This window comes from Carex rostrata, chromosome 9 (genome assembly GCF_964058835.1).
Source record: "Carex rostrata chromosome 9, lpCarRost1.2, whole genome shotgun sequence".
NCBI classification, from domain to species: Eukaryota; Viridiplantae; Streptophyta; class Magnoliopsida; order Poales; family Cyperaceae; genus Carex; species Carex rostrata.
The window spans coordinates 12,875,601-12,893,805 of NC_135926.1; the positions used below are offsets into that span (position 1 = coordinate 12,875,601).

At 34.0% G+C, this 18,205-nt stretch overlaps 2 protein-coding genes across 6 annotated transcripts; both read left to right on the forward strand.

The window, feature by feature from the left end:
• The first annotated feature begins 813 nt into the window (after positions 1–813).
• Positions 814–4,355, forward strand: LOC144559207 (Pre-mRNA cleavage complex II protein family). 2 transcript variants are annotated; one of them, XM_078308200.1, is made up of 9 exons: positions 814–1,065; positions 1,171–1,268; positions 1,365–1,398; positions 1,479–1,645; positions 2,147–2,333; positions 2,638–2,818; positions 3,161–3,269; positions 3,395–3,522; positions 3,898–4,355. In XM_078308200.1, the coding sequence occupies exons 1-9, from the start codon at positions 869–871 to the stop codon at positions 3,976–3,978; spliced, it is 1,182 nt and encodes a 393-aa protein (XP_078164326.1). In that variant the 5' UTR covers positions 814–868; the 3' UTR covers positions 3,979–4,355. The 2 variants fall into 2 exon arrangements, with proteins under 2 accessions (XP_078164326.1, XP_078164327.1); XM_078308201.1 differs by lacking the exons at positions 1,365–1,398; positions 1,479–1,645 and having other exon boundaries at positions 816–1,065.
• Positions 4,356–9,480: 5,125 nt separating this feature from the next.
• On the forward strand, positions 9,481–12,326 carry PLPB (PAS/LOV protein B). 4 transcript variants are annotated; one of them, XM_078308513.1, is made up of 7 exons: positions 9,481–10,084; positions 10,492–10,702; positions 10,840–10,904; positions 11,208–11,287; positions 11,527–11,585; positions 11,668–11,731; positions 11,815–12,207. In XM_078308513.1, exons 1-7 carry the CDS (start codon positions 9,574–9,576, stop codon positions 11,968–11,970), a joined length of 1,146 nt encoding a protein of 381 aa, XP_078164639.1. In that variant the 5' UTR covers positions 9,481–9,573; the 3' UTR covers positions 11,971–12,207. The 4 variants fall into 4 exon arrangements, with proteins under 4 accessions (XP_078164639.1, XP_078164640.1, XP_078164641.1 ...); XM_078308514.1 differs by having other exon boundaries at positions 9,486–10,084; positions 11,530–11,585; positions 11,815–12,326; XM_078308515.1 differs by having other exon boundaries at positions 9,486–10,084; positions 11,821–12,207.
• The last annotated feature ends 5,879 nt before the right edge of the window (positions 12,327–18,205 follow it).

Below are 18,205 nucleotides of genomic sequence, written 5' to 3' on the forward strand. Positions count from 1 at the left end.
TTCACCCTCATTTTGTGGAGCACGCCCTTAGGTTTTGTTATTTTAGTTGAACGGTATTAACTAATGTGTTTATCACAAAGTTGTTCTTTGCTTCAATTTAAATAAGATAAACTAGTCTTATGTAATTTTAATTTGATGTTTAGAGGCAGCCAAATTGAGAGTCCAAATGATTCTTGAGCAAGGAAGAAAAATGGAGAAACTTCTAAGAGAGGTCAGATGCGTTGTCAAGAAGTTGCTCTTTGCATCAATTTAAATTTAAATATGATGGCTAGTTTATATACTTAATTTTGGATCTGTACGCGGAGAATAGTAGCAGCGTTGAAAGAGGTCTTCAATTTTGACTTTCACAAAACACCAACAAGTTACAACAACTCCATGTGCGTTCTAATTTGAAACCCTGGGACCCTACGGCTCCACATAAAACCCCATCAAATCAAAATAATAAAACGAATGTGAGAGAGAGAGAGAGAGAGAGAGAGAGAGAGAGAGAGAGTACCTCTCGGTTCAGGCTGAGGAGGAGAATCGCCCGATTTTGAAATCCCAGACGAGAGGATTGGGGAAAGGAGAGCCGAGACACCGACCTTCGAGAGAATTCGAATCCTCCCCTGTACCCTCTTCTAACGAGTCACTGTTTGTGGGTCCCGTGACAATTAGGTTAAAGGAGATTTTAATAAAAATAAAATAATATAAATATTGGAACAGGACATTTTTTTACTTTGTTTACTTTTTACTTTTACCCCAAGAGCCTGGTGGAGGCCTGGCCCGCAAATAATTTAAAAAACACGAGCCACATAGCCCAACTATGTGAGAAAAAGGAAAAACCCCGTCTCCGAGTTCGCGGCACCATTTCCAACAAAAACCTATACCAATGGAGGCGCACAAGGAAGGCGATGGATCCCCATCTCCTCAAAACGCTGATGTAACGATACCTCCTTCGTGGTCGGAAGCGGCGGAGGTCATACGCTCCGCCATTTCTCCACCCGGACTGGTGGTGGCAATATGTGGTCCGAAGAATAGTGGCAAGTCGACTTTCTCTCGTTTTCTCCTCAACACTCTACTCCGGAGGTGATTTTGATTTTTTTTTTTTTTTGCCCCTCTTTTCATTGATTACTGGTTTATAGTAATTAGAGATTAAAGTTGAATTATTTTGTGTATTTTATTTGTCTATAGGTATAAAAGAGTGGCGTATTTGGATACAGATGTGGGGCAGCCAGAATTCTCTCCTCCGGGTTGTATTTCTTTACATATTGTAGATGACTTAATCAAAGGTATCTCTATTTTTTCTTTAATTTGCTTTGGTACCTATCCCTGTACTGTATGTAGTTGGTTTGATATAAGTTCTTTCTCTATATTTTGTCATGTAGATTTGGGTAATTCTTCTGTAAGAGCTCCTGAGAGGTTAGTATATGTGCTTATGTAACATTACTGTAGTTGGTATGGCAGCCGACCATTAATGATGTTTTGGTTTTGTAATCTAGGAGCTTCTTCTTTGGAGATATTTCTTCTAAAAGAGACCCTGAAGCTTACTTAAATTGTGTGTATAATCTGTATGATTATTTTATTGCACACTTTCGAAGTAATGAAACCGAAGATAATCCTGAATCGGTGCTACCTTTAATTATTAACACACCCGGATGGGTCAAAGGTATTGTCTAAATTTGATTAGTGCTCACTTTAAAGTTTTGTTTGTTTAAGCATTTCCAAGGAAACTACATTGTTAAATATACTGTATCGTCGCATTGTTCTTTAAACATGTGTTGACTGCAAGAATTATTCAAATGGATTTGTGTACTGAAATACCAGTTGGCACGAAAGGATTTTTTTTTTTTTTTTACTTAATACTACAGGCTTCATCTTGTTTGCCTCTTGTTATGTTTTTTTTTTTTTTTTCTATTTTTTTCTATTTTTTTTTTTCTATTGCAATCATAAGCACATAGTTAGACCTAAATTGTTGTAAGGATGAGGTTCTATTTTCTGACTACACAGTTGAGAGATTCTGAGGCACAATAACAAATCCTTAGGTAAACCGGTATGTTTACAATACCAAGATTTGTGGGTCAGTTATAGATGAAATAGGTTATATAATAAATTCAGATTCTAAAATAACATTTCTTGTTCTCATATTGTTTTTTATTTTTCATTTCAGGTACTGGTTATGATATTTTAGTGGAGATGTTAAGGTATGTTTCTCCAAATGTGGTAGTTCAACTACGAATATCACTTCATAGAAAGAACCTTCCTACTGGTGCTTTTTGGTTGGATGGTGGAAAACCGGCAGGCCCACTTGAGTTGATTGACTTAGAATCTCACCAACAGGATTTATTAGCTCCCTCGTAAGTTTTACAGATATCTATATTCTGGTTGTGCTAGCATGAATCCTGTATCATCTGTTGGTACTATCCTCTATGACTGTTATGTGCTGACCTGTCTCTACTGATACTATATTGCCAGTATGAAATTATGATTAGACAAGGATAAATATAGTTATTTCATTGTTTGGTATTTTCTACTTGTGTATTTGTCTAATTGGCTTTTAAAGTTTTTCTTTTTCTTTCTCCAATCTTAAACATCGGTTGCTCAAATTTTGGATTTACTGTAGTTTGTGATTCACTTATTGCAACTTAAAGCTCCTCTTAGGGTTCTGGCAAAGAAGGATGCACGCTGCTTTAGGGGTTTGCTCATTTCAGAATACTTCAGGCAGTGCTTTAAAAGTGATATTTCACTTTCAACAAACAAGGAGCTTGCATTTGCACTAGCCTCCATCCCTCCGTATCAAGTTTCCTTTTCAAGAGTTAAGGTCAAGCATCTGCACCATCAGGTAGGTTTTAAATGCTTCAAGTTACAATTGCAAGAAGTTTTGCTATACAATTATTTTATGCTTATTAATATCTAGTTGAATTTTGGTTCTACACAGTCCAGCCCAGTAGAAGTCTGGAATGGTGTTTGTTTTGACTACCCTTATTTATTTTCTTTTTTACTTTTATGGGTGCTTCTTCATGGCTTAATAGTGTTTAATTACACCATCTGGGGCTAACTGAGGTTAAATTAGGGTAATGTGTGGTTTCATGGAGCTGTAAGTCATTGGTATGGCTTTGCAATGTGCCCATGTTACAATTGTTGATGATCTTGTTAATTTGTTTTGTTTTATAAATTTATGGAGGTCCCAATTGATGAGATATGGCATAGCTTGAATGCAACAATCGTGGGCCTAGCTGTTAGTTCTGTGGGACCAGCAAGGGCTAATTCGTATCCCTGGTGTATTGGTCTTGGTATTCACCTCTCTTGTTTCTAGTGTTTTATTTTGAACTATATTACATGCCAAGGGGAACGTATTGAAATTTAATGTATGCTTGCTTGTAATCTTGTATTACTATATTATTGTTTACTGTTTCAGGTATTGTCAGAGGAATAGATGTGTCGAGAGGCTTGTTGTATGTTATAACCCCTGTACCAGTTCAGTCCCTTCAAAAAGTTGATATTTTGCTACAAGGTCTTATTGAAATACCAACTAGCCTTTTGCAGGTAATGCTCTCCTCTTTGTAATCATTTACATTTGTAATACCAAAGCTAACCTTGTAAGATGCATACTGGCATTTCTAGTATACATGGGTTTCATATAGGTCTGTTTTTGGTTGTCTTTTGTTACATGATTATGCTTTTTTAGCCTCCTTTGGTTTCACTTTTCTTTTCTTGTTTGTTTTCCCCTGCTTATTGAACTAAGTTTATGTCAAAATAGATTCATTTATGTAGAACTGATTGTTAATTGAGGCATAATTGCTGGTTCACCTTGAGAATGTTAATATTCTAATCTGATGTCGGTACATCTGTACTATGTCTGGTACAAAGATGGTCATTTTGAGGCTTTAAGCTCTCAGATATAACAAATACTTTGTACAGGTACGTGGATGCATCTCACCTTACATGTGTACAAATGTGGTGCCCACAATATCTCACAAGAATGTGGAAGTTCATCAATGATTCATATCATAGAGAGAATCAATTTTCATTTCCCTTTGTCTGATTCCTCAACTACTTTTGGAAGAGAAAATATGCTGGAGCCACCCCCGTAACTTCCAAATTTTACCGGAGAGATTACCAAGACTGATTTACCCATCAAAATGGAGGTTAGAAATGTTTAAACTGAATTACCCTATAAGCACTTAGGCCAGTTCTCTGAGCTTAGTGCTAGTTATGTGCTTCCCTCCCTGCAAAGAATATAATAATTACATTTGGGATTGCACCTTGTTGTAAGGATTTCTCCAAAAAAAAAAATTTTTACTTGGTCTCCCTTATCTGTTTACGTTATTTACCATGTTTGTATTTTTCATAAAACAAAATAATACATTTTTATTTTATTTTGTTGGAACAATTTGTCATAACCCATCCGAGTACAAATAATGAATCAGTGTCATTTTTTATTAGCATGTGTGGTCAAGTCAGAAAGGTTGTATAATTGATGTTTATAAAAGATCAACATACACAAATATATTAAGAATCAGAATTGATTAACAATAGGTAGAAAATTATGCGTTCTCTTTTTGGAAATTATATATACTTAGAATGTAATTTTTACTATATTAATATCTTATATATGAAAAATTATTAAATTTGATGTAAATATGTATGTTCGACAAACGAAATAACATTACTATTAATTATGTATAGGATTTTGAGTTTGAATCACATCTAAATTATGGTAAATTGCAATGCATGGATCGGGTCTGTGTATTGGATTCATATCTCCATTTAAATACTCTAAATAATTAATCCAAACCGTTGATTATTATTATATGAAAAATATACTTGGAAATTAAATTTTATATTTTTGGATTTTATTTTTTACTATTTTTTTGGTAGGTAGAAAATCACTACTCTCGGATGGTTCAGGATTTTTTGATCAAGTGATTTTAATGACATGAATATTAATTCAATATATATATATATATATATAGAGAGAGAGAGAGAGAGAGAGAGAGAGTTTGGCTAATATCAAAACGTTTGCACCACGCCTCCCGTGCAACTAAGTCATTTTTCGATTTTTAAAGTCCAAATGATAAATCTAAACCGTTAGATGTATTCTCCATATTAAAATGTGCTTGGAGATCAAATTTTACATTTTTTGAAATTTTTTTACTATTTATTAAGTCACTTTGAAAATCGTTGATCCAACGGTGGCTTCTGATTTTACTGTTCCAAACAGCCACCGTTGGATCAGCGATTTTCAAAGTGGCTTATTAAATAGTAAAAAAATTCCAAAAAAATGTAAAATTTGGTCTCCAAGCACATTTTAATATGGAGAACACATCTAACGGTTTAGATTTATCATTTGGACTTTAAAAATTGGAAAATGACTTGGTTGCACGGGAGGCGTGGTGCAAACGTTTTGATATTAGCCACACACTCTCTCTCTCTCTCTATATATATATATAGAGGTTGGCTAAGATCAAAGTGGTAGTTCCTGAGTTTTGGTGCTACCAATTCGTTTTTTAATTTTTAAAGTTCAAAACGTCAATCCGAACCGTTTAAGTTGTTCTCCATATTAAATTGTGTTTGGAGACCAAATTTTATATTTTTCTAAATTTTTTTTACTATTTATTAAGCCACTTTGAAAATAGCTGATCCAACGGTGGCTTCTGATTATACACACGGAGAGAAAGATAATAAGGCTACCATGCTTTGTAAATTAAAGTTGATGTTTTAATTTATACTTATATCTCTAATTCTATAATTCTAAAGTTCAAAAATTCCCTAGTGCTAGTGCTAGTGCGCATAATAAACAGATTAGTATTGACTTTATGCAGCATACCAATAATAATTTGATTTTTTATGTCGTATGAAGCTCAAAACAGATCTATTAAAATCTTTACCCAATAATTTTAACTGGGATTTCGCGCTGTGGGTTTTACTTTTCTCATAAAAAAAATATATCTTAGCTAGAGATCGCTCAAATTGAGAACTCCTCCCGATCCATTGACATTTAATTTAATGCTCAATAGAAAGTTAACGCCATGATTACTTTAAATGTTCAGACAAAAACAAAGGGTGCAAATGAAGTAACAAAGTTCGCTTACTCATACGCTACTAGCCAATTAATTACTTTAAATGTTCAGACAAAAACAATGGGCGCAAATGAAGTAATAAACTTCGCTTACTCATACCGTACGCTACCAGCCAATTAATTAAATAATTAATAATGACTATTTGAATATAAAAGATAATTCTTGCATTTCATATTTGTTTACTCCTCATTTGCACCTCGAAAATGTTTACATTTAACCAGTGTTCTAACTAGCTAGCTATAGCGACGCTATAGCTTTTTCAGATTATAAACGCTAAGTTATGAGATAAAAGTGCACTAACTTAGCTACGGCTGCTATTATCGCTATGTGCGACGCGCTATTGCTACCGCTATACTACATAGATCTTTTTTTTTGCAATTTATATGAGCTTCTGTATTTATATTCCTATTTCTAATGTTACATGGTCTTCTATGATAAATATGCTAAATCAAACTATGTACTTCTATTTTTATTTGTGATTTATTCTCTCATTCTATATCGAGAAATATTCAAATATGAATTCTTCCTTTTGATTGCTCTTCGTATAATATTCATTTGTAAAATTATTATTGTTTATTTCAATTGAAAGCTAATTTTGATTATTATTATAATATATAAAATGTTTAAATATGTATACTGACTTCATTTACCTTATAAAATTAATTGCTCTTCGTCTATTATAATATGTAATACTATGAAGTATGAACTATTAAATAATGTTACTTTTTAGATTTTTTTTTCCTTCTTATTTCTGTAATTGATAAAAAATATAGACTTATATTAGTTGTCATTTAGTTGTTACCTCAATTCTTCAATATTAATTATGTTCATAATTAGTAGAAATATAGAATATAAAATTTAAAAAGAAAAAAATGCTATGTATGATAGTTTCTGCTATAGTTACACTATTCGCAATAGCTTTTTTTTTTTGTCTTCCCACTATGCCGCTATAATTACTATTTAGAACTTTGCATTTAACATATAAGTTTTTCGAATGTTAGTGGTTTTAAATGTTAATTAACAAATTTCATTGATAAAAAACATATTTACAATAAATCAAATAATCATAATTTATTTCTAAATTAACTTTTTTATTCTCATAAATTTTTTTAAACTAATATAGTATTTTAATCCTCATCTCGCTCTACAACCGGATTTGTTTTTTCAACTACCGCCGCACTCTGAAGGCAATCGGATCTACTTACCTTCACTCTCCAATCGAGATGTTGATCAACGCAATACTTTAATCGCCATCTCGCTTCATGACCAGATCTACTTCTTCGACTGCCATCGCGCTCTGACAACGGTCGAATCTACTCACCGTCGCGCTCCAATCGAGATGGAGATTATATGCTCCGAACTCCGATGATACCACATTCTCGGCTCCGGTTCCTCCTCCCTCTCTCATTCTTTTCTCTGCTCGAAAAAGATAGAACTGAAAAAGAAGGAATGTGTAGATGGAAGGAGAAGATGAGAAGGAGAGGTGGCGGCTATCAAAACCCTAGCTTTTGAGTCTCACCCATTCAAGGAGTTCAGATCTCCTGCCCCCAGAGTCACTGCGGGGTGGGCCCAGTTACTGTTAAAGGGTTAAAGTTAACTGTTACTGTTTACTAGGGGCCCACTCTGCAGTGACTCTGGGGGCAGACGATTCAGTCTCCCATTCAAGACCGAAATTCAACTAAATGTTCTTTAACATATAATTTATTCATATCTGATTTCTAGAATGTTTATAGTATATAGGATGTTTATTATTCTTTTTTGAATATTAATAAGAAAATTCAAATTAGAACCTAAAATTGCCAAGGACCAGTAAGAGAGAGAGAAAATATGAGATTTCAAATCTTCATTCATTCTTTTGTAATCCTTTTTCCTATAAAAACTAACTGTGGTTAGTTTAGATTTGGAAACAAGTGAAATTTAATGAAAGGCCCTCCCCTACTCTACAAATTGCAAACAACGATGACCACATACGTGGCCATAAAATGAATGGTTGCAAAAAGATCCGAATCTCTCTCTCTCTCTGGGCTTGTGGTCACCAGATGACACCCACCTTCCCCGGTTCTCCACATCCTCAGCTCTAGACAGCATGCTTTTCATTTTCAGAATTTTAAATAAAAATCAATCCAATCCAATCCAATCTATTAATATTTATATGAATTTTGTCACAATCCAATATTTTTCAAAATTTCCACTTCATTATTGGGAAATTTTGAAATCTTGTGACGAGAACGAGAATATTTTTCAAAATTTTAACGAACATAGATTAGATTAATTAAGAATATTTGACTTTTTTGTGGATGATGTCAACTGGTGGAAAAAAAAATCTAAAATTTACAGGATCTTTATTAGTGTTGATCAGATGTTATGTACACTCAATTCTTTTATTCTTATCCGATGACTAATCCCCACGTAAGCCACTGTTTGTCTTTATCTTCCTGTGGCAACCGGCTTACTAAAATAACCGTATAACGGGTTGTCATTAAAGGCGTGCTGAAACTTATTACGGTTTCGTGCGACTCGCCACTAGTTTTGTGTATAGGATGAGAAGTAATGGATCCAAAAGAACCCAGCTTGATTTTAGTGCATTGTTTTTTTCAGTTGTTTTAATTGCTAAACACAGAAATTTCTTAATCCAACCTATGGGCGCTCCATCTTGAATGCATCCGGAGTATAGCGTGTGCTTGCCACGAGCATTCAAAATTTATTAGTGAAGTAAAGAAATATATTAATTTGATTTTGAAAACAAAAGTATAAATTAAATGATGAGGATGAACATATTATTTTTATCAATAGAAGAGGGGTGAAGGTTATTATTTTAATATAAAGAAAGGACCATACATACATTGACGGTCCACTTACTCCAAATGCTCTAGCTCCAGCCAGTAATTATTCAATCCTTCCTAAGCTCTCTGTTTTTTATGAAATGTCAGTTGTTTTGTCTGTTTCCCATAGCTATCTCTATTATCTCGTCTTAATTTATTGCAAAAACAAAAGAAAAAAACAAAATAATACCACTATTCTCTCTCTACCTCTCAACTCTGCCGACGTCGCCTTCTCCTATTCGCTGCCAAATTGCTACACCAACTTCAATCAATTGGCTTCCTTTTCCTTCCCACAGTTTCCAGGATCTGTATCCTCCCAGGTACCTGACTCAACACAATTGAAACGGACGGCTCAAGTTTACTCTCAGCCGGTCGGAATTCGGGATAACAGGGGGGCAGGATTATTTGTCCTTTGAGATGCGTGCCAATCCATTTTCGAACCGTCCGATTCAATTCTACTCAGTCAGGTAACCTGAGGGGATACGAATTCCAGTTTCGACGGTTCCACCTCCATTCTCTTCTCTTGCAACAAAAACACCAATTTAATATTTTTCCCACTGAAAATAAAATAATAATAAAATAAATCTAACTCAATTAGTCAACGACTATTACTCCATAGAAATCCCTCTCTCCATGCACACTTCATTTCTATCCTCCCTTATTAACCCTCATCGCATCATCCTGTTGCGACAATGGACAGTTTCCACCTATCGCTCACCTCCCGCTACTCTGATTGGGTACTCGAAGCTCTTGATGAGTTATCGGATTGCTTTCTTATAACGGACCCTGCAATATCTGGTCACCCGATAGTGTTTGCTAGCCAATCGTTTCTTTCCATATCAGGCTATGCTCAGTCAGAAATCCTTGGCAAGAACCCACGGTTGTTTCAGGGCCCTGAAACGGATCGCGGATCCATTTCTCAGATCCGCGAGGCTGTCAGAACGCAATCCACGGTCCAGGTTATGTTGGTAAACTATCGGAAGGATGGTACACCGCACCAGGTGTTGTTTCATATGAGCCCGGTGTTTGGGCAAGTGGATGGGACTGTGGTGCACTTCTTTGCGGTCCAGGTGCCCATTGTGAAGCGGCCCGGGACCCGACACGGGGCGTGTAGCAGAGCTTTGTTGAGGGGTTGCAGAGATGAGGTGAGAAGGGGGTGTGATGCACCTGCTCAGAAGCTGTTTGATAATGTGTGTAGTAAAGGTCAGTTCCATTTATGGTTTGTTCTTCTTTTAGTAAATTGTTTGTCATGTATAATTAAGTAACTATATAATTAAGTAAAAATTCAGGACTGGTATAGGAAATACTTTGAATTAACTGGAACCATACTTATTGGTTGTAACTTGTCATCCAAACAATTGTAGTTTTCTATATGAATTTTGGAACTTATGGTTAAAAATCATTTTATGGGATTCAATCCGAAGCATTAATTAGTAATTGGCATACAATGACTCTGATTGAATCTTGTAAAAAAATCATAATTGAGATGGATGAAAGGCCTACCTGATGTAAAATATCTAGATTTTTTTCTGCTTCTAAAGTAATGTTTGATTGGAGAACTAAAAAACCAAGATGGTAAAAAAAGCATTCTTGCTAGTTGACTGATACAGTGTCAGAGGGTGGTGAATCATGCATAGCTGGTGAATGGGAGAAGGAGACAGCATTAAATTCCGCCAATAATATCATATCGGCTCTTAATCTGTACAGTAAGCTTACTGGTTTGGTGGTTGGTACCAAGAAATGTTGCGGACCGCGCACCATCCCTGCCCTTAGCTCGTGCTTGAAACTCTCTCTTGGTGGAATTAATAAGAGCTTTTTATTGTGAGTTTTCCCTCAAAGTTCTATTTGCTTGTAACAAATAAGTTTTTTGCCATTACTTGTACGACCTCAAAGTTCTATTTTAATAAAAGTGTTTCTTGTGATTGGGACTGATTTGGCAAAACTTATATGAGTTGTAGGTCTGACCCACACTTACCTGGCATGCCTATTGTCTATGCTAGTGATGCATTTTTGAGTTTAACTGGTAAATTTATACTTATCTTTTATGCTTTACATGTTTGTATATTATTATATGCCATTATTGTTTGTTTTTAGATTTACCTGAAGATCGTGTATTTGCTTCTAAACTGTTTTTCTTGATATACCTAATTGTTTCTATTTTTGCATAAGCTAAAACAAGGGAAAAGAGGATGTGAACCTGTTATTATTATTTAAAGTTTTGAAGTTTCCTGAAATATTAATGGTGTCCTTTCTTTTTTCTGGAATAATAGTTATATGCCATTTCTCATGTTGCAATGTTTTATCAAATTTTTTGACCACGGCACAGGCTATTCGAGATGTGAAGTCTTGGGGCGTAACTCTAAATTTCTAAATGGACCTGGCACTTGTTCAAAAGCTTTGCAACAGGTACATTCCACACAAATCAAAGGTTTAATCGTCAGTATGGTTCTAATCTCATTGGCTTGCCTAGTGGTTTAAGCTATGTTGTTTCCCTTTTTGTTTAACTTTAAGTATGCATCTTTTGGTGTACTGAAAAAGATTTATGTATATTTAGGGTGAAGTTCGCTTGGGTGAAATGTGGGATACTTTTTTATCTATTATTTTGTTAAACAATTCAAATTTACACACTATTTTTTTTATTAAAGCAGATTAATAAGAGTATTGGTGCTGAGAAATCTTGTACAGTGCGATTATTGAATTACAGGTGCCTATCTACTTGTTTGAATTTTGCTTGATATTAAACATTTTATATTTTTTGTCTTACTGTTAAAATTTTATTCTCTCAGGAAGGATGGAAGCTCCTTCTGGAATCTATTTCACATATCACCTGTACGAAATGCAAGTGGAAAGGTTAGAGCTGAAGCTAATACTGATTCAAACTTAAATCCAACTTATATTCTGAGATTTTAAATCTCTAATAAGAAATTTATTAGGAGCAGATTGCATACTATATAGGAGCAATATTAGACGAAGCATCCCAAGGAGAATTAAACGGGATTAGTCCCGAGATGTGGCAATTCGGGACTGTCGGTGCAGTTAAGGTTGCAGTTAGGAGCATATCCTTTTCTTGTGCGGGCCCTTCTAGATAGCTTCTCCCTTCCTTTTTTTTTGAATCTTCAATTTGTACATGTATCTCATATCATTATCTGGTTTCTACAGAGGGATGGTTTTGGTGCTCTTTAGTTTGTCCACGGCAAGTTATGATCTGTTCATTCTATGTACCATTCACAACCAAATACAAGTACTTCATCTTACCAGAGAGGTTCCATTTTGTACAACCGATTTGTATATATGTTACAAATTTTTAATGAATAAGTGGCAATTTTTGCACTGATGCTAACATTTTTGCCAATCAATTTTGCCAATAATATGAATAAGTGGCAATTTTGTAATTAAGAGAGGTGATTTGTACTTAAAAAAAAATTGTAAATATTTTTCTTATCAATATATTTGTAAGCGGCATATTGCCGACTAACCCTCAAAAAAATAAATTTTGCCAATCAACTTTAGTTGTTTGAATTTTTCCGTTAGTTCTTAGTCAATTATGCTTCTCAAATCTTACTGAAAAAGAAGAATTGAGTTCAGATCCTCTGCTGTACTGCACCATGCAGTATAGCGCCTGTGGGTGTGGGACACGATTTTATCAAAATTTGTGCTAAATTGATAAGATTTGTATCCACACGCTACACGGCTGCAGCGAGTTTGTAATAAATATTGAACTGTTTCGTTGAATAATTGATGTCTAATTAACTTTACACAATGACAGATCACTATCATTTATTGCTTTATTGCACCTAACCTTTATATATTTTGTCGATTGAATGTTTGCAATGTTCACAACAACAAAAAGTGATTCTGCCAAGAGAAAAATAAAGAAAATTGCTGTCTGACAGTCAAATGCTCATTGAATTGAAACATCTATGTTGCTCAGTTTGCAGCTTCTAATACCACAATGCTAAAAATATCTGGACTTTCTCAGTAAAGACACTGGAACAAGATGAAATTTTTGAATTTTTTTTATTTTTTTATCAAGGACAATATTTCCTTTGTTTGACTATTGAAATCAGGTGTCCAAAATCTTAATTTCTCCATTTCTCAGTACTGGTATCTATCTATTTTCAGAGGTCCATCTGTATTAGAAAAGTTTGTTTACCAGTACTGCCAATGGACAGATGTTTCTGACTCCCAAACCGATTGCCAAGTGGTCACATCAAGTTGTTTTGGCTATTAATTAGACCAAACTTACTTGTCAAAGAGCTTTTGAATTATAATTTGCTATATATAGAAATTCTTTCAATCTAAATAACTCAAGACAACAAAAAAAAAAAAAAAACAAGAAAAAAGTAGAGTACTAGAATAGAGGAACTACATATAAACGAATCATATATTTTTTTTTTCTTATTAAAAAGTTTAATCAAATTGACCTGAGGAGGTGAGATATAACCTTAATTATTTGAAGAAAAAAAAAAGGATACTAACCTCATTTGAAAAGTCTTTTAGCAGAGAGATACAAAAATGTGAAGACCAATGGTCATTTCTCATTTGGCATAGTGTATCTCCTGAAATGCCACTTGTGGGACTAAACAAATTTTTTAACAAAATACCCTTGTGGTCCCACTTTCTCCTCCCTTCCCCTTCCCCTCTCAGTTTTTCTCTTTCCGTTCTTATTCCTGTCTCCTTCCTAAATCTCAAAATACCTTTGACTTCATTAACGGTATTTTCTACTTCTTTTATTTTTATACATTCCAAATTGAAAGTAAGACAAACATCCTCAACCTTGTGCTGGAGCACAAAGCTTGTAGATGGCTTCCCTAAGCTGCTACACGATAAGACTAAATAATAATTATTCCAAATCAACAGTTAAATTATATTTACTTTTAGAAATGCATGTAGTTTTTCTTGCTGGATTCTTTGATTCAGTCAATAAAAAAATTCAATAATTGGTCGATATTTGAGTGTCACTAAAATATCTGATTTTTCAATTTATATGACATCGTTATTAATTGTTATGATGTACTTTTCTGTTACTGCTTCATATATACCATCGTAGTTGATCTGTGGAATTTCACCGATTGCTGCACAAAGAGCACAACTAAGCAAGATCTTATTCATAAATTAATGGTATATGAATTTGAAATATAACGTTAGACAAATCAGTCAGAAGAGAAATTTATGTTTGACACATTGCATTATTAATATTAATTTTTGGCAATAACGAATTTTCTTAGCAACTCCAAAATTGATATTAGATCGTTGTAGCCATGGAGGGAAAGTAAGGAGAAAGAAGGAGGGGAAAGAACAAAAAAATTGAGAGGGAAGGACAAAGGAGGAGAAAGTGGAGCTCACAAGGACATTTTGTTAATAATTTTAGAGGAGAAGTATTTTGTTTGATGATTTTAATAGGAATGGTACTTTGTAAAATTTTCTAATAAATTTTGGATTTACTTAGGATTTGCATATTTGCGTTACGGTGCTTAATTTCTTGATATTATTCATGGTTATCTTGTTTTTCCCTTCTTTTGGGTTGTATCTGATTCTTTCAAATTGGAAAATATTGAATTTTAGATATCCTGGATTTAATGCTAAGTAAATTTAACCAATGACAGATCACTATGTTTTCAATCTTCATAGTAGCAAAAGAAAATGCTTCGTACAAATGAAGAACAAAAAAAAAAAAAGTGATTTACGCATTCTGGGCTAGCTGTATAGAAACGAGGTATAACTTGATTATCTTGGGCCTATTTTGACCATATTGACCTTCTCTTTAGTGAAAACAAACTGGGCCTAACAATATGACCTAGTTTTTATTAATAAACCTCAAGTTAAAAATGTTCACTAATAAATACAAATTATAATAATATTATAAAACAAAACAAAACAATATTAGAGAGAGGCTAAATCTTTTTTCTATATTATATCTCCATCTCAAATGTCCATTTGAACCACTTACAAAACCTCTATTTATATGCTAGAGAATGCAAATGAAAAACCATACAATTAACATGAGAGTTAATACAAAAATTAATCTAATAGAAAGTGGATGAAGTGGAGAAAGTGAAATGTCTACTATTTATTATTTCATAACACTCCCCTTTAGATATTTCATCTTATATTATACATTATTAATATTGTACTGCATGACAAATATTAATTTGGTACTTCAGGACCAATTTGAATTAACTGATATTTCTGAATCAGTTATGCTACCTCATTAAAAAACTTACTAAGAAAATCCAGTGGGACAAAACTTAGTGAAGAAAAAAAGAGTGCAGCATGTATAATACTCCCCCTCATTTTAATGTATATCTTTTAAGCGACGGATGTCGATCTTCTGTGAAAGTTGCTCAAAAACTTTTCTTGACAATGGTTTTGTGAATAGGTCTGCCAAATTGTCGCTTGATATGATTTGACAAACATCTATCAAGCCATCCTTTTGTAGATCATGAGTTGAGAAGAATTTTGGCGAGATGTGCTTGGTTCTGTTACCTTTAATATATCCTTCTTTAATTTGAGCAATACATGTTGCATTATCTTCATATAGTACTGTCGGGCTTCCTTTGATTGACTCGAGCCCGCATTCCTCCTGGATGTGTTGGATCATTGATCTTAACCAGACACATTCTCGACCAGCATCGTATAGAGCAATTAATTTGACATGATTTGATGATGTTGCCGTCAGTGTCTGTTTTGTCGATCGCCATGAAATTGGAGTACCACCATATGTAAACACATATCCATATTGTGATCAGGCTTTATGCGAATCTGATAAATATCCTGTATCTGCATACCCAACTAATTTGGACTTTGTATCTTCTTGATAAAATAGTCTCATATCACGCGTCCCGCAAAGGTAACGAAATACATGTTTAATTCCGTTTTAATGTCGGCGTGTTGGATCAAAACTATATCTTGCTAGTACATTTACAGAAAAGCAATATCAGGTCTCATATTATTAGCAAGATACATCAAAGCCCCAATAGCACTTAAGTATGGTACTTCTGGACCAAGAACTTTTTCATTCTTTTCTCTGGGACGGCAAGGATCTCTTTTTATATCAAGTGATCAGACAACCATTGGTGTACTCAGAGGATGAGCTTTGTCCATATTAAAACGTTTCAACATCTTCTGGATATAATTTGATTGATGGACAAAAATATCATTATACAAATGCTAGATCTGTAGGCCGAGACATAATTTTGTTATACCAAGATCTTTCATTTTAAATTCTTTCTTTAATAATTTTGCAGTCTTTTCGATCTCTCCAGGAGACCCAGTGATATTTAAATCATCAACATATACTACAATAATTGTAAAAGCTGAGTTTGATCTTTTAATAAAAACACATGGACTAATTACATCAGATTTATATCCTTCTTTTAAGAGATATTCACTGAGTCAATTATACCACATTCGACCCGACTATTTTAGTCTATATAAAGATCTTTTTAATTTTATAGAATACATTTCTCGAGGTTTTGATTTCAATGCTTCAGGCATTTTTAATCCTTCAGGGACTTTCATATAGATATCATTATCAAGTGATCTATACAAATAAGTTGTGACTATATCCATGAGGCGCATTTGAAGGTTTTCAGTTATTGTGAGGCTGATTAAAAATGTAAGAGTTATTGCATCCACTACAGGTGAATATGTTTATTCATAATCAACCCCTGGTATTTGTGTAAAACCTTGTTTTATATCCCACAATTTCATTTTTCTCATTCCTTTTTTATTGCAAATACCCACTTGTAACCTACAGGGTTAACATCTTTGGGGGTTAAGACTACAGGTCCAAAAACATTGCGCTTTTCAAGCGAATCTAATTCAGCCTTCAGGGCATCTGTCCATTTTGGCCAATCATTTCTGTGCATACACTCTTCAGGAGTTTTTGACACATAATCTTCCTCATTTAGCACATCAATTGCTATAACATATGCAAAAATTTCATCAACACGTGTTTCATTTCGGTTCCATATTGTACCATTCTGTACATAGTTTATTGAGATCTCATAATCACTAGGTTCCTGAGTTTCTTCTGGAACTTCATCCACCTCTTATGGGGTTTTATCAATCTCTTCTGGGATTTAATCAATAACCTCTTTTGGAGTTACACCAACTGCTTTATTCTGCTCTTTCTTTTTTCGTGGATTTTTATCTTTGGAACCAGTTGGTCGTCCACGTTTTCTCTGTATAGTAACCTCTGCTGGGATTACATCAATTCAAGCAGTTGCATTTAAAGCTGGTACATGTGATTTAGTCACTCTTTTTGTATCTGTAAATGCATCTGGTAACTCATTTGCTATTCTTTGCAAATGTATAATCTTTTGAACTTCCGATTCACATTGACCACTTCAGGGATCAAGATAAGATATTGATGATGCATTCCAAGTTACTTCTTGTTTTACCAGCTTTTCTTTTTCTCCTCCTAAGATTGGAAATATTGTCTCATCAAATTGACATTCAGCAAAACGTGCTGTAAAAACATATCCAGTTAATGGTTCTAAATATTTAATAATTGATGGAGAGTTAAAACCAACATAAATTCCCAATCTTCTTTGTGGTCCTATTTTTGTACGTTGTGGTGGAGAAATTGGAACATACACAGCAGAACCAAAAATTTTAAGATGGGACAAGTCTGGTTCTCTTCCAGAGACTAATTGTAATGGAGAAAATTTATGATATGCAGTTGGTCTTAATCTAATAAGTGCAGCAGCATGTAAAATGGCATGTCCCCATGCAGAAGATGGTAGATTACATTTCATAAGTAATGGTCTAGCAATCAGTTGCAATCTTTTAATTAATGATTCAGCTAAACCATTTTGTGTATGTACATGAGCCACTGGATGTTCTACCTTAATCCCAATTGACATACAATAATCATTAAATGATTGGGATGTAAATTCTCCTGCATTATCAAGCCGAATTCTCTTAATTTGATAATCCGAAAAATTTGCTCTCAATTGGATTATCTGTGCTAATAGCCTAACAAATGCAACATTTCTTGTGGCTAATAGGCAAACATGTGACCATCGAGTTGATGCATCAATTAAAACCATAAAATATCTAAATGGTCCACATGGAGGAGAAATAGGCCCACAAATATCTCATTGAATTCTTTCTAAAAATGTAGAAGATTCATTTTCAATTTTATTTTTAGATGGCCTAATTATCAGTTTTCCAAGAGAACATGCTACACATGATAAATCTTTTGATAATATTATTTTCAGGTCCTTTAGGGGATGTCCGCACTTTTAATTATTTTTCTCATCATAATGTTACCTGGATGACCATTACGTCAAATATCTTTAAAGTGTTGGGTTTTGG

Excerpts from the sequence above, each read along its gene's own strand:
- LOC144559207 (XM_078308200.1), top strand. The coding sequence starts at position 869 with ATGGAGGCGCACAAGGAAGGCGATGGATCCCCATCTCCTCAAAACGCT. Across the intron at positions 2,819-3,160 it reads TCAAGCATCTGCACCATCAG|GTCCCAATTGATGAGATATG; the intron begins GTAGGTTTTAAA and ends AAATTTATGGAG. Across the intron at positions 3,523-3,897 it reads TACCAACTAGCCTTTTGCAG|GTACGTGGATGCATCTCACC; the intron begins GTAATGCTCTCC and ends TACTTTGTACAG.
- PLPB (XM_078308513.1), top strand. The coding sequence starts at position 9,574 with ATGGACAGTTTCCACCTATCGCTCACCTCCCGCTACTCTGATTGGGTA. Across the intron at positions 10,703-10,839 it reads ATTAATAAGAGCTTTTTATT|GTCTGACCCACACTTACCTG; the intron begins GTGAGTTTTCCC and ends TATGAGTTGTAG. Across the intron at positions 11,586-11,667 it reads GTGCGATTATTGAATTACAG|GAAGGATGGAAGCTCCTTCT; the intron begins GTGCCTATCTAC and ends TTATTCTCTCAG.